This window comes from Dermacentor silvarum, chromosome 3 (genome assembly GCF_013339745.2).
Source record: "Dermacentor silvarum isolate Dsil-2018 chromosome 3, BIME_Dsil_1.4, whole genome shotgun sequence".
NCBI lineage: Eukaryota > Metazoa > Arthropoda > Arachnida > Ixodida > Ixodidae > Dermacentor > Dermacentor silvarum.
In genome coordinates, this window is record NC_051156.1 from 208565841 (window position 1) to 208580511 (window position 14671).

Genomic DNA, 14671 nt, shown 5'->3' on the forward strand with positions numbered 1-14671 from the left:
TTACTTTGACCACACTATCTGAGGCCCCAATTCTTGTACATCAAGATTCATTCACGAGTCATGCATTTTAGCACATTTCTTGAGCTCCAGGATGATGGTGATGCCATGCTTGAAATCAGAAGCGGCAAGAACTCTGCGACATGAACTGGTTCTTCATTTGTGTTCAAATATGATTGCCTTTAAACTTGCAAATACCACATTTACAAATATATATATAAATGGCTGGTTGTCTGTTCTGACCAGCATCGGTACTCAGATACTCACCAGCGCTATCTGATGTAATGGTGCACAGCTTAACTACAAGTGGGTAGCCAGTTTCCCGAAAGTGTTCAAGTGCATGGTTGTAGCCTCCACTGTCTTTGTACCGCTTTGGACCACAGAGAATGGTGCCATCCGTCAGGTTCAGCCACAGGTTCTCGACAAGGCAGCACTTCTCGCATCTCCAGCCCCAGCGTGCCACCTTTACACCATTATTCAATTGTATCAATGTGTCGCTGTGTCTGCCGAATGTAAGAAACACAGAGCCAAGCCATAAAAGTAAGGCACCATTCACCAACTGCATACTGCCATAAAGCAAGAACAGGAAATATTAAGATAACAAGCTCTGCCTTCTATTGCTACAAAACAGCATCACATGTTGTGGGTTAATTGGCACAGACTGCACACTGGCACCATATCTGAGGGGTGAAATAGACAGCTGACAAATCACTAGTAGAGCACTTGTCTTTTCGAAAAGTAGTGCCATCGATTAACCACTACTGCCATTCTCCATCATCCATTCAGCCATTATGTTAAATATCTATACTATAGTATTATGAACTATTAGGAGTGGCACACATTTCGTTTGGTTGTTTTTGTTCTTCTTTCTTCTTCTTTCTGGGTTTTTACATACCAAAACCAGTTCTGATTATGAGGCACGCCGTAGTGCAGGGCTCCGGATTAATTTTGACTGCCTGGGGTTCTTTAACGTGCACTACAACACAAGCACATGGGCGCTCTTGCATTTCGCCTCCATCGAAAATGTTTTTGTTGCATGTGCTGCCTGCCCACTATAAAGGGCTTGAGATGTATGCACTGGTGGCAGCCTCCTGATGTGATTGTGGGTTTTACAGTTTTAGCATTATAGTCACGAAAGGCAATAATGTGAGAAATGCTCTTTTGGGAGGAGGTAAGAGAAATTAGAGGCAGTTGGTACTAGTAGTTAATTTTTTTTTTCCAAGGACTTCAATTGCTCTCGTTTCTTCTTATTCTTTCCGAGTTATGATTATGGGGCACGCCGTAGTGGAGGGCTCTAGATTAATTTTGACCACCTGGGCTTCTTTAACGTGCACTACAATGCAAGCACATGGGCGTTCTTGCATTTCGCCTCCATCGGAAATGCGGCCACCACGGCCGGGATTCGATTCCGCGATCTCGTGCTCAGCAGCGAAAAGCTGACTGAGCCACTGCGGTGGGTCTCACCGACATATCCCCTTCAGGCACTGTTTGCACAATTGTGCACACCAAGGTAGTGCATTAAAAGCAAAAGCACTGATGAAAATGTTTCTGATGTGTCACATACATCATGAAAAACTTTTGATAACTTGTGCTGAAAGTTTGAATATGTTCAGCACTGTTTTAGTAAAACAGGTTGGCAGGTGGGCGGCTCAGTGTTTGCTCTTGGTGTCAGCATATGTTGTCATATAGCAGGCTCAGTCTTTTTCACAATGTTTTACATAAGGCATATTTTTCAAGTGGCTGGATAGGTGCTTTTTAAGCATTCTAGACATGGGAATAGTTGATGTTCTCATATCTGACATCCCTGTATAAAGATCTTGCATGAAGTCCACATCCTGTAAACTTGACAAAATTCACTGAAGAATTTAAAATTATAAGGTAATCTGTTCTGCAGCAGTATGCTTTCCATGAACTTGAAGATTCAAGAAATGTAGTGAAATGAAATTTTCCAAGGACAGAATTACTTGGTGCTTGAAGGGGATACAAAGCTCAACAATGCCCACAATTCTTTTTGATAAAGTAATCTTGTGGCATAGACAGTATGCTGAGATTCTGAAACGCATCATATCACTAGCTGGATGTTTGTCATAGTGTTCCTCTGATGTACTGTGATCATCACCAATCCAAATGTGAACAATTCTAAAAGTACTCTAATGCGTTATATCTCTAGGTTCATTTGCCTTTGTAAAAGTGGCTTATTTCACTCAAAAACATACGCTCGGGAAGACTACATGTTTAGAAATTTGCTGCAGGGTGATTCCATGTTACACTTCCATGTAAATATGCATAACAGGCATTTTGATCAGTTCTTGAAAACAAAGCTTTGCAGTTGAGGAAAAATTTGTTCTGGTCCGGGATTTATTTCCTCTTTACATTTCAATTTATGCTTATACAGATTTCATCGTAATATGTACACAGAGTAATGTGCCAAGGGCCATTGCTTACTTTGAGACTGGCAATGGCGCCTCGTTCACTGTTCTAAACTGGTCATGGTCATGGTCTTCAGTGTCCGGGTCAGCAGCAAGAACAAGTGCAATGGAAAGTTGAACCTAATGGAACAAAACATATGACAGCAAGTTCATGCTTTCGCTCTGCAGCTGACACTTTCTCAGTGGTGCACCGCATATGAAACAGGAACAAAAGTAACATTTCACTTGAACTAATCTCAAGGGACTTCAATGAAAACTACATCAGATGAAGCATACCACTATACCAGAGTATGCTTCCAGCAAGGATTGTTGTATATAAGCTTGTTGATCTTGTAACGCTTTTGTTTGAACAGTATTCAGTCAAGTATTGTGCCACAGCGTACCTTTTCTGGGAGGTCTGAGTCAGGCACAGGAATTTCGTCAAAGTCTGGAAGTATAACGAGTGAACTGTAGTGCTCGTATTCATATTTCTTGCCCTGGTCCGAAGAAGTCTTGTCTTGTCTCTACGAGCCATAATGTATCAGGATTAATGAAGTATGTACAAAACTTCAACAAAGGTGCATGTTATCATGCATCAAAATATAGTTTAGTGGTTACTAATATAAATAAAGCCAAGGATAAACAAAGTGTTCATGTATAACTAAAGCATTATCTCAAGTTGCACCAGTAATGGTAACGCAGTGAACTTTACCACTAGTGATGCAGTGATTAATGAGCACCTATCTGTACTGATCAATTTCACACCACAATAAATCATTTCTTATTTTTTTTTAATAGAAATAGCAGGCTACTGACATTTCTTTTTCTCAGGGTCATCTTTCAACAACAACATCTTACATATCTACATGCACCGAGTGCAAGCAGAAGTTATAGTGCCATTACAAAACATTATTAATATTCATTATTGTATAGTGCATCCACAATTGTCAATTCAGGCGCGGATCCAGGGGGGATGTCCGGATGTCCTGACCCCCCCCCCCCCTCAGATTTCTGTATCGCCCCCTCACTGACAGGGGGATGGCCCTGTCGCAAAAAAATATGGCCACCAGCATTCTTCAAAAGTATTTTTCGCGAGTACCAGTGGTATCAGCCATGTAGAAGTAAAGCTAGCTCGCTCACAAGCTTAGTTGTATTCCGTAGGAGTGTGGTGTCGCGAAGTTGCCATGGTTATTTTTTCTCATGAACACCTTGGACCTCCTGGCGCCGGCCGTGCCAAAGGCCCGACCACATTCGGCGTTTTCCCGGCGTTTCCTGGCGTTTCGTGACCCGGCGCCGCTCAGCGTCGACGCTGAGGGAGGCGCCAAGCCGAAACGTCGTACTCAAGGCACACCAGAAATCTCGGCGCCGGCGCCGCCGCCGGAAGCGGATCGATGAGCGCCGACTTGGCGCCGACCAATCAGCGCATGGCTGCGGCCGCGCTGCTGGCAACTTTTGCAAGCGACTTCCGCAGCAACCATTTCGCGTGCGTGCCACCATGTGGCGCCAGTGTCTCGTCGGCGAGGCGGCGCCGTCTGAGAAAGCAGCCGCTCGTACCTTCGAGCGCGCTGCCGTGAATGTGTGTGCGTGTTTGTGTGTGTGTGCCGCAGAACTATAAACAGGGCTTAAAAACCTTAATCGGGAACATTACTCATAGTTCACTTGAATGACATTGCACACTGCTTCTGGTTAAATCTGTCTGGTCACATTGTGCGACGCTGGACTGGCGCTGTTTGCGTGCGTCTCATGTGGCTGGGTGACCTCTCCGGCGCCGTTGATGCAACGACGCCGAGAGACGCAACGGCAGGAAACGCCGGTGAAAACGCTGAATGTGGGCCGGGTTACTCGTCCCGTCGGTGGCGTCGAATGAACGATGGGACATCCATTTTGCCAAACACGCCGAGGTCCGCTCGAGCGCCTTCGTGCCTAATTAACTTAGTTCCCCCTTGGGGTGTCATCGGCTGCCTCATTGGCTGTCATCGGTTCCGCGACCAACATGCTTAATGAAAGAGATCTCTTGCTGAAGTGTTCATATATAAATAATAACAACTAACAGCTAAACTAAGAACTACGCATAGGCTACTTTTTTTTTACTGTAGCACTCATTGTATTCACAGTTACACGTTGACAATATAGGCACTTTAAATCACGTGTACTCCCGGACTTTGCGTCATGCGCTCAACACTACTTAAGAACCTTTTGCTCAGCCGCCATTCCATTGTGAACAAGGGACCCGTACGGATCCCGAAACGTCATTTTATTTTTATTTTGACCTTGGTCAGTGACCTGCTTCACGAATAACTATGCTTTTACCTGACCAGACGGTATTCCGTCGAACTCTTGACTACGTTGACAATATCCAGTACGAGCACAGTACCGTTCGTAAGCTACAAGTTTTTCATTGTAACTTCGCAGTTTTATTGTCGTACATTAAGCATAGGAGGCTCAAGCCCACCGGATCCGTTTGTCTGAGTGGGCATTCTCGCGGAGCGGGGCGAAGCCTCGAGCCGCGGCTGCGAAGTGAGGGAGCGTGACGTCAGCGGCCAACGCCAGCGCGCGGGCCTAGGATGGCGTCGCGTGGTTAGAGAAACGGGAGCAGATGCGCGCCTTGTGTAAAAGGATGACGTCGCGTGGGAAACAAAACATGAAGACGCTGGCTCGCGTTCTCGCCTACGACGCCACATCGTTATTCTTGTAGTTGGCGTCGCGAGTCTTCATACGCGGTGATTCGCATATCGTAAACAACCAGCGTAGTGGTTGCTGCGTTGGAGCGGACCGTTACGCCCGTATTCAAGAACGTCCCTCTAGTCAACACACCACCACGACTCGAGAGAAGATGGCACCGTCATCCCTCCACAGAAGTGGCCGGTCACTGAGCTTCATGATCATTCACGGGAGTTCATGAGAATTGTCGCGTCTTTATTCTCGATTATTCTGCGCAGTACGACAATTCAAATTTGGAGTCTGATATCTCGGAGGACGGACACGCTAGAATAATTATTCCGACTGATACTGTGTAGAAACTCGACTGCCTCTAAGTTTTCAATACAAACATACCCACTTACTGCAGTCAACAAAAAATTATTGTTCAATTTTGGTTAATTGGGCTGCTCACAGCGATAATTATCATCTCACGTTAGCATGCCTCCCAGTGCCTAACTTTAAGAAAATCATAAAGCTTAGGTTTTAACACCCTGTATTATCAGGCGCAGCCGCCAAGCACATGGCTGTATTGGGTAACGTCCTTTTCCTATAAGCTCGGAGAAACCGATACCTGGCTTCGCTACAGGTCTTATTCCTCTTTCTGGGGTTTTACGTGCCAAAACCAGTTTTGATTATGAGGCACGCCATAGTGGGAGGCTCCGGATTAATTTTGACCACCTGGGGTACTTTAACCTGCACTACAACGCAAGCACACGGGTGTTTTTGCATTTCGCCTCCATCGAAATGCGGCCACCGCGGCCGGTATTTGATCCCGCGATCTCGTGCTCAACGCCTGAGCTGACTGAGCCACCACGGAGGGCTACATGTGTTGCTTTAGCCGTATAAAATGCGGTTTTATCGTTGGGAAAAACGGTAAATTTCGGTAAATAAGGAAGGCTACTATCATCATCATCATCATTGACATCAGCTGACCCCCCCCCTCAGAAAAAACCTGGATCCGCCCCTGATTGTCATAGCTTACCAGCTCCATTTCAGCATTACATCTTCAGTACTACCTGCTGTACCAGTGCTGAATTACAGTATTGGTAATGTAGGCACAGCTGTACAGTGGTAATTTGTGCCAGTATTGTACCAATACTGCACAAGAGCACTGCTCGTTTTATTCTATTCTCACCCCTAATTGTAATACCTGTGATATGTAATACCTGGATTCTCTATCCGTTACAACCATCAAAACAGCAGATACTTTGAATTGATATTATGACTGCTCTTGCAAAACACTTTCATAAACAGCCAATGAGCTTTCAATTATACTTACGTTTTCTTCGCTGCTTTAATGTATAGTGAACTCTCTTATTCTTTACTGCCACGAAGGCTTGAGTGGCAAGAAATAGCAGCTGAATTCAGGTTTAATGTTCATATATGTTTTCATGTCATAGACATCTATTCGTTAAACAGAGACATTTGTATCTAGCCATCAAACAACAAGCAATCGCAACTGCAAAGAAGAAAATATGCTTTGCAGCATGTCTCAACTGACCTCATGTCTAGTGCATCAATAATAATAATAATAATAATAATAATAATAATAATAATAATAATAATAATAATAATAATAATAATAATAATAATAATAATAATAATAATAATAAAGCACTAAGTTTATAATGTCTCCAGAGTACACAGGAGGGATGCTAATACATTGCCTAACAAGTAAAAAAAAATTCTGCATATATGCTTGTAGCATCGAAAAGTGCCTTGAAGTAGCTTCCCGGGGAAAACCATTGACAGCAGAGATGTTCTAGTGCATATTTCGTGAAAGCAGCATATGTTTATGTAGAATTTTTTTTATATATAACTGCACACTAGAAAAAAAGTTCCATTTGCTTGCAATATTGTTTCCATACTTGGAACAAGACCAAGAGTTGGCATCAGGCTCAAAACAGCTAAGATATTATTTCAGGAGTTCATTAGCAGTAAGCGATACCTGCATTCAGAAGGGATCAGTTTCCATCCTCAGTGAGATCATGTATTGCATATACAGATGTTTTTTTAGTTTATAAAAACAAAAAGTGTAAGCAGTGCACACACCTCAACCTTCACAGTCTTCAAATGAAGATAGACTGCATTTCCAGTCTTTGTGTAGTGCCACTTGACGTGTTTCTCCCCAAATCCAAGAAATGTATTGAGGCAAACGTAAAGTCCTCCTTTAGACTTCTGCAATAAAGAAATTATCTGGTAGTATTAAAGAGTCGCTAAGCATTTGTGCATTGGATAAGTACACTGCAGTATCATATTTCAGTATAGCTACGAAGCTCACTGAAGAAAGACTCGTGATGTACTGCCAAACCACTTATGCGCTTCCAGTCACTGCACCCATGAGCCAACAGATAAGTGCATAATTAATTGTTGTGCATATAAAGGAGCACAGGACAAACATTGTGAGGCAAACAATAGACAGCAGAATAATGCTTCAAAATATTCATTGCATCAATTTTATCGAGGACATAACTTGCATAGGTGGTAAAATTAAATGTAGGAGATGACAAATATATGCACGCCTCTGCTCTGTCTCCTCTTTCCACTTAAGCATTCACCATTGCCTCGGAAGAGATTTTTCTCCTTGTGACGGTTATTCCGATAAACGTTAGCGGACTGGGCGTTTTACCGGATGAGTGGAGGCGCAAATGTGAACAGCCTAGGGTGCCTCGATGTCCTCCTCCCCCGCGAGGAGGACATGGAGGTACTCCTCCTTCCTCCATAGAGGAGGACATGGGAGGAGGACATCGAGGCACCCCTCCCCCGCGAGGAGGACATGGAGGTCCTCCTCCTTCCTCCATAAAGGAGGACATAGGAGGAGGACATCGAGGCACCCCTCGCCCGCGAGGAGGACATGGAGTCCTCCTTCCTCCATAGGCTCCGTACAGTCGAGTTTGCGGCTGCTCTGGCGCCATCTGGCGCAGCGACGCAACAGTGTTGGGAAGTGGGCGCCGCAGCTCGGCCGGCTCGATGAGTATTCTTTCCCGCGCGCTACATTTCGTCTCGGCCACGGTTGAAGCCGTTTTGCTTTGTTCACCAGCCTCCTTATTTCTTTTTTTTTTTATACGTCTTGCGACAGTGCAATGGCATGCGCTTCATCGGCAAGCGTCGGAGGTGAAAAAAAAAAAAAAAAAAAAAAAAAGGCAAGTGGAACCGGCGATACTGCTGCGTAAAGGGCTGTCACAACCACGAAGGCCAGCCCGGGATAAAGTTGTACAGGTTTCCTGGCAAGTCTTATGAGATCGAATGGCGAAAGAAATGGATCACACCTGTGATGAGAGTAAAGTAAGTCAGCTTTTTTTGATATTTGTGAGAAGGTTTTGTTCTGTAAAGCGTGCTACACATGCGCGTTTCACAGCTCGTTGTGCGAAGCCAGCGGCCATGGCCAGCTGCTGAACATTTAGAAGAAATTTGTCACGACTTTGCTGATTTGATGACTGCTTGCCGTTGTCTTAGCATTCGGTATGATCAGCACAGCACTGGCATGTGCAATGAGCAATATTTTATGCCAAGGAAGCTTATTTTGTGCTAGCGAGCACGAATTCGACGATCCTCGTTTCGGCCGCTGGCGCTTGAGAGGCGCGGTTTCACATGGTGCGATTTTTCTTGTGATATACATTTGCGGTGTATCATTGTAAAAGCAAAGCGCGTATGCAAGGAAAGGAATTCGCAAGCGAAATCGTATCTTGTGAAAGGGGCCTAATGAGCCTCGATCATTGTACATGATGAAAAACGAACATTCGCGTCATGTAAATTAAGATCGCCTAGTTAATAAATCTCGTTTATCAGCGCAGCAGGTGGCTCCGACTGGGTCCCAAACGAGTCAACGAGGATAGCATGGTCACTGCCACACGATCCAACAATCCGAATCGTTTAGCTCACTCGACATGATTGTGTTGCCGACAGCCTACGAGTGAGCGTGTAGCTGCACGCGGTCCAGATCGAGCTGTATGACAATCTAAAGTAACAGTGTGACAGGGGCATCAAATGATAGGCCGCGGCGTACAACGCGCCGGAGCGAAATGAGGCATGCATTGCCAACAGTGAGGCGTCGATTAAAAATCGGTCAACTACAACGTTTTCAGGGTGCCAGTTTAGTGACTTCAATTTTAGTATAACAGTAAGCTTTACTCATGTGAAGGATGACGTCGTATACTTGCTTTCCCTGTTGCGAACGGCACTTCGCGTGAACGTCCACGCCGTCCACTTCTTTCACACAAGCAACATGCGAAGCAGCGTAGAGCTTGTCTGCGCTGGTTAACGCTGCACCGTGTAAGTAATCGTCTATTCCTTTAATAGGCCTGAACCCCGCAAAAACTATTTGTGCCATCACAGAGGGCCACGCTTGTACTTTCACGTACACACACGCACAAAAAAAGGAGGATCGCGGATATACGTGCGGCTTTCCGAGGCGTGTATACGTAGTTCCGAAATCTCGCTGTCTTCCCCCCAGTTTCGCGCCGCCCGCCACATGCGACGCTGAGCATCGCGCCACCGCTGTTGCGCAGGACATGGGAGGAGGACATCGAGGCACCCTAGATACAGTGTACTAGAAGGGGGCAGTGGGCTTACTCTCCGGCGGAGGCTATGCGATGCGGCGGCTCCACGAATGTCACAGATATGAGCTTCTCCGATAGCCCGAGCGGCGGCGCTGGCGTCAGTTTCAATGGAGCGTGGGTAGGGTGGCTAGCGTGGGTGCGAAGCGCAGCTGCCCAGTGCCCGCCCAGTGCCCGATCATATTCGTTGGAGTTGCAGAGCTGCGTTGTTCTTGTTTTTTGTTTTTTTATTTATTTGTTTTTTTTTGTGGACGTCTTTTTTTCGCACATAGCCTTCAAGAGATTAGTATGCCTTGCAGTAACTGAGCCATGCCGCGGTTCTTTATTCTATGCCGCGGCATCGACAAAATCACTGTTACGCGCCTGGGTGCCAAACAGGCTATGCTTATGTGAAGGATGGGCCGAAGTTGTCCTTGTTTGGCGTCCCGAAGGATAAAAATAGGCGGGAAGAGTGGGAAAAAAACCTCCACAGAGCTGACAAGCCCCAGGACGACACGAGCGCAGTATGCGAGCTCCATTTCGAGCCACGTTTTGTGCTCATGTCCACCGCAGTTCCTGATCACTGAATTGTCTTTATTTTTATGGTCTAGTTAGGTCAGTTAGCGAAGGAAACTGCGAGGAAGGTACACTGGGCTCCTTACTGGAAGTTGACTATCTCGAAGCATCATATGTGACCGAAATGAGTGCAGTCACACTGCTGCTAGCGCTACTGCCACAGAGGCCACACAAAACGTGGTGCCCCAGCATTGCACGGGCCTGCGGGTTTCAAACGACCATAACCAGCACGTGGCCAGAAGCGACTCGAGACTCACTTAACACATTGCGGGCTATGTTGCGCAGGAGTATATTGTCAATTCCAGCACAAAATGCCAAGAATGCATAAAGCTGCTTACTATGACGCCACCAGGCGAAAGTTTTCATGCCCGGCTAACAAACTTCTGTGACCGAGGAGGCCTCCTTTATCCCTCCAGTCAGCTGTACGGCTTCGTGAAAAAGCTAGAGGATCTTTTCACAGAATGCTTCTGTCAGAGTGAGCCACACTCTGACAGCGTTATGGACATGCTGGCAGTTGTTAAGAGTAAGCTTCCCCTCGAAGTTGGCTGCAATGTGCACACTCTTAGCCTCACAGCTAAAATAATTAGTTTTTACATTGTCACACGTCTGCATTTTTATGTGAAAGAAATTAACTGTGACAAGGCAGGAAAGCGGCGGAGGACCAAGCTGCTGAAGTTGAATCATTGCTTGTGAGTTGAAGTGCATGAAACAATGGCTTGCTGTACTTGCAAATAAAAGCTTTGTGTCAGCAACAGCCCTGTTATTTTCATTTTGCTTACCCTTATATAGCTGTACATAAGCACAGGCCTGAGCCTAATTGTCAAGTGAACTAGTTTTCACTTTTTGTTCAGGCCTCCCTCCATTTCTTTATGGAAATTATCAACCTGATTTAACTTAATAAATGTGTGCCAGCGTAATGATGGTTAATAATAAACGCAGAAGGCTACTGTGAAGCAAGGAACAACTAAAGTGCAACAATGAAATATTTAAGCCATATATACAAATTCATTTTGGCTAAGCAAAGGCACAAACCTGGTTAGCATGCCTGATGGTTTTTTTTTTTTTTTTTTTTTTTTTAGCCCAGCTGGGTAGTATGTGCGCACTGTTTTCTGTCTGACAAAATTTTACATTAGGTCGACACGGCATGAAACCGTATATTTGGTCACCGTCCCTTTCCTTCAAAATTTTCTTTCAATTTTTTTTTACGATTGCCCGATAATTCGGAAAATTTGAAGGCCCCTTCCACATAAGCCCAAGAGTAGCCGTCTTCCCTTTTCCACAAGGTACTATTATGGCAAATATAATGTGGCCTAAACAAATATAGTGCTTGCTAAAGATATGTAAGGACTGTCAAGTATGCCAAAATTAAAAACAAATAAGAGTGTGAACTGCTTCGAACTGAAACCGTCAGAAACGCAAGGAAAATCAAAGCTTCTGCAAGCAAAGCTTCCATTGAAGTTGCCAGTGGCGCCACCTCTTGGATGCGACGCTGACTGCGTCAGAGCAGCGGCAGAGTAAGCCCACTGCCCCCTTCTAGTACACTGTACCCTAGAAACGGCTTGCACGGTGCAGCCACCTGGTGCCACATAACTCAACCAGACAAACAGAGTTAATATTGCAGTAACCAAGTGTATTTTACTTCGCTGCCGGTGTAAATTTTAGGCAGCAACACGATTACGTCACTGCCTAATTTACACCAGCAGCGAGGTAGTCTGGTTGAGTTATGCGGCACCAGGCAGTCGGCTGTTCACGTTTGCGCCTCCGCTCATCAGGTAAAACTCCGGTAAAACGGGCAGTCCGCTTGCGTTTAACGGAATATCGGACAAGCTAAAACTCTACCACCCCCTTCACTCGTTTAGAGGGTCCTAATGCCTTATTTCACTGCGCCCTAGTGATGTTTACCGCATTCAATGTTGCTTCGAGAATGCGAACCGTTCGAAAATGTCGAATACGCACGTTTCGATCGAAGCGTAAACGACCCCTGCTATTTAACTCGGGCGCTATTGGGGTTTTGCTCACGGCTGAAGCTTTAGAATCACCCTTCTAGCATGTATGTACTTCGGCGGCTCGCGCTTTTTCTACAAGTCGACATTACCGCGCGCGGCATTCAACCAGATCGCTTTTCAAAATCTTTGGCACGTACGCGCGGAGCGGCGGCCACATATATCGCGTACTTGCGAAATTAAGATATCATTCCTATTTATTTTCGAAAGTGCAACGACAATAGCCGTACAAACCCCAAGCCCCGAGTAGCATACACGCGTACAGCCAACACCACCTAGAATTCTTTCTAAGTGGCTTTGATACAGCTGCGCGGACGACGACAGTTAATCGAGAACTTACCGGTGTGTCGAATGAGAAGACGCACTCATCCTTATAAACCTTCTCGCTATATCCAGGAGTTCTGATTTTATCAACATGGGGTGCGAGCTTCTTGTAGAAAACGGCCATAGCTAGGTGTTCGAAATGATCACCTGACAAAATGACGACTGGTCCAGCTGGCTTCGCACGCGCTCAGATGCACGTGCACACGTTCCCCACGTGGCTTCGCAAACCTTTTCCTTCTTCATGCAGTGTGCCGTCCGTGGGCGGAATGCTGGCTCCCTGTGTTGAAATTTATTTTTTCGCTTTCAGGCGTGCGCCGATTGGCTGTTTTAGCAAAATTGGATGAGCTGATTGGGTGGTTGAGCCCGACGTCATTCAATTTTGCTCAACCACCCAATCAGCTCATCCAATTTTGCTAAAACAGCCAATCGGCGCACGACTGAAAGCGAAAAAAGAAATTTCGCCTAGGCGAACGTTTCAGAATACGGCCCCAGAGGGCTAGGTGACAACCCGCGTGCATGATGCATTGTGTCCCAGCAAACGAAAGTTTACCGTTGCTAAAACCGCCACACAGGATGTCGTTCATGAGCCCTTCCAGAACTTATATTGCAAGGCATGAAGAAGAAGAAAAGTTTTCAAAATTAGCTATATTTAGAGGCAACCACCCTACTTGATAGGAAACAGCAACAACAGCACCTCTCTAGTCCGAATCGTCGTTTTTTGTGAGGGGTAGCCTGATCTCGCTGTACAGATCTGCATGCATGGTAGCAATGCGAGAATGGCTATGATGATCTGATGGGAGAAAATTGCATCTGACTGGGCCACTGTAAAACCAAGCCAGCTGTTGTCAGTATGGCTTTGAACTCATGTTCACAAGGCCTTTTAATGCAACTGTGAGTGTTCTAATTGCTTTGTAATCATAGTCATGCAATATTACGGTCCTTCTGCTGCCTGAAGGATAAATATTTTAAAACAAGGATGTGAACTTTACTTTATTTCTTGTCAATTATTGCTTAGGAAAAATTACTGTTATTACCGTATTTTCCGGTCTATAAGTCGCACCTTTGTATAAGACGCAACCCCCTCAAAACGGCAGTTTTTCCGAAAAAAAAAGAAGAAACGTATATAAGCACCGGTGTATAAGACGCACCTGTTCCTTCGGTAAGCGATTAAAAAAAAATGTCGCAGTTTCGCCCGAAAGGCGAAGCATCGATTGCGATAGCAAATTAGTAGAGAGCTATTTGGAGTAGGGATAGTAGTTTTATCGGCTGCATAAACTTGGACACATTGGCTTACTGAGTTAACAATCGTGGTGTCAGCGCGCACAAGCAAACATGAATAGAACACACTGAATGACCGCAGCCAACGACTGTCAAAACGCTGGCAGCAAGCGCAAGTTCGCGCCGTCTATCGCTTCAACGGAAACTGAGCGGCGAATGCACAGCGCATACGTACAAAGGTCAGAGCCGTGTGGAGATAAGAAACGGTGCGGGCGACCGCCGGGCAAAGCGCAGAGAAGTTGTTGGCAGAGGAGAAGCAACCCCCCCTCTCCCCCTCTTCCCGTTTCTTGCTTTCGCGTGGCAGATTGAGTGGCAAGATACGCCTTTGGTGCCGGAGCACAGCGCCGCCCCGCCTCCCTCCCATACCCCCACGGCCTTTCGCGGGACGGTCGCGTTTGCTTTCCGCCGTGCGTTCGCCCTCCGTGATAGCGCGCGACCCCCGCGCGCTTTCGCTCGCGCATAGGCGCGCGGCGACGATTTTATCACCCTTGGAATCTATACGGAACCTCACGGCGACGGCGACGGCCGAAATCCGGTTGAAGTGTCCATATAATTGCTATCGCAATAAAAAAAAAAGAGACAGTGACGTTTCAATCCGTGAACGCGGGTCACGCGCAAGCGTATGGGTGCCATATATGTTTCCTATGTTTTCTGTGCACGCTATCGAGGTACCGGGTTCTCCTCGTGATCGAGTTCCCGAGCGCCGTGCGAGGAGGACGGAGCAGCAACGCAAGCGGCGGCAGGCCGACCGACCCCAACTGGCGCTGAGCCGTGCTCCCTCAAGGGCTGCAGAAGATAGCGCCAACCTTTCCCTTTCCCTCAAGAACCACTTATCATCATCATCGACCCC

At 46.1% G+C, this 14671-nt stretch overlaps 1 protein-coding gene across 1 annotated transcript; it reads right to left on the reverse strand.

Annotated features, from left to right (window-relative positions):
* Positions 1–51: 51 nt before the first annotated feature.
* On the reverse strand, positions 52–12874 carry LOC125944427 (ubiquitin carboxyl-terminal hydrolase 13-like). The gene is made up of 6 exons (XM_049664911.1): positions 12560–12874; positions 7158–7283; positions 2810–2929; positions 2443–2546; positions 265–500; positions 52–131 (listed from the first exon to the last, which is right to left on the reverse strand). Exons 1-6 carry the CDS (start codon positions 12665–12667, stop codon positions 52–54), a joined length of 774 nt encoding a protein of 257 aa, XP_049520868.1. The 5' UTR covers positions 12668–12874.
* Positions 12875–14671: the final 1797 nt, after the last annotated feature.

Excerpts from the sequence above, each read along its gene's own strand:
- LOC125944427 (XM_049664911.1), bottom strand. The coding sequence starts at position 12,667 with ATGGCCGTTTTCTACAAGAAGCTCGCACCCCATGTTGATAAAATCAGA. Across the intron at positions 7,284-12,559 it reads TCTTCTCATTCGACACACCG|AAGTCTAAAGGAGGACTTTA; the intron begins GTAAGTTCTCGA and ends TCTTTATTGCAG. Across the intron at positions 501-2,442 it reads GCGCCATTGCCAGTCTCAAA|ACACAGCGACACATTGATAC; the intron begins GTAAGCAATGGC and ends TACATTCGGCAG.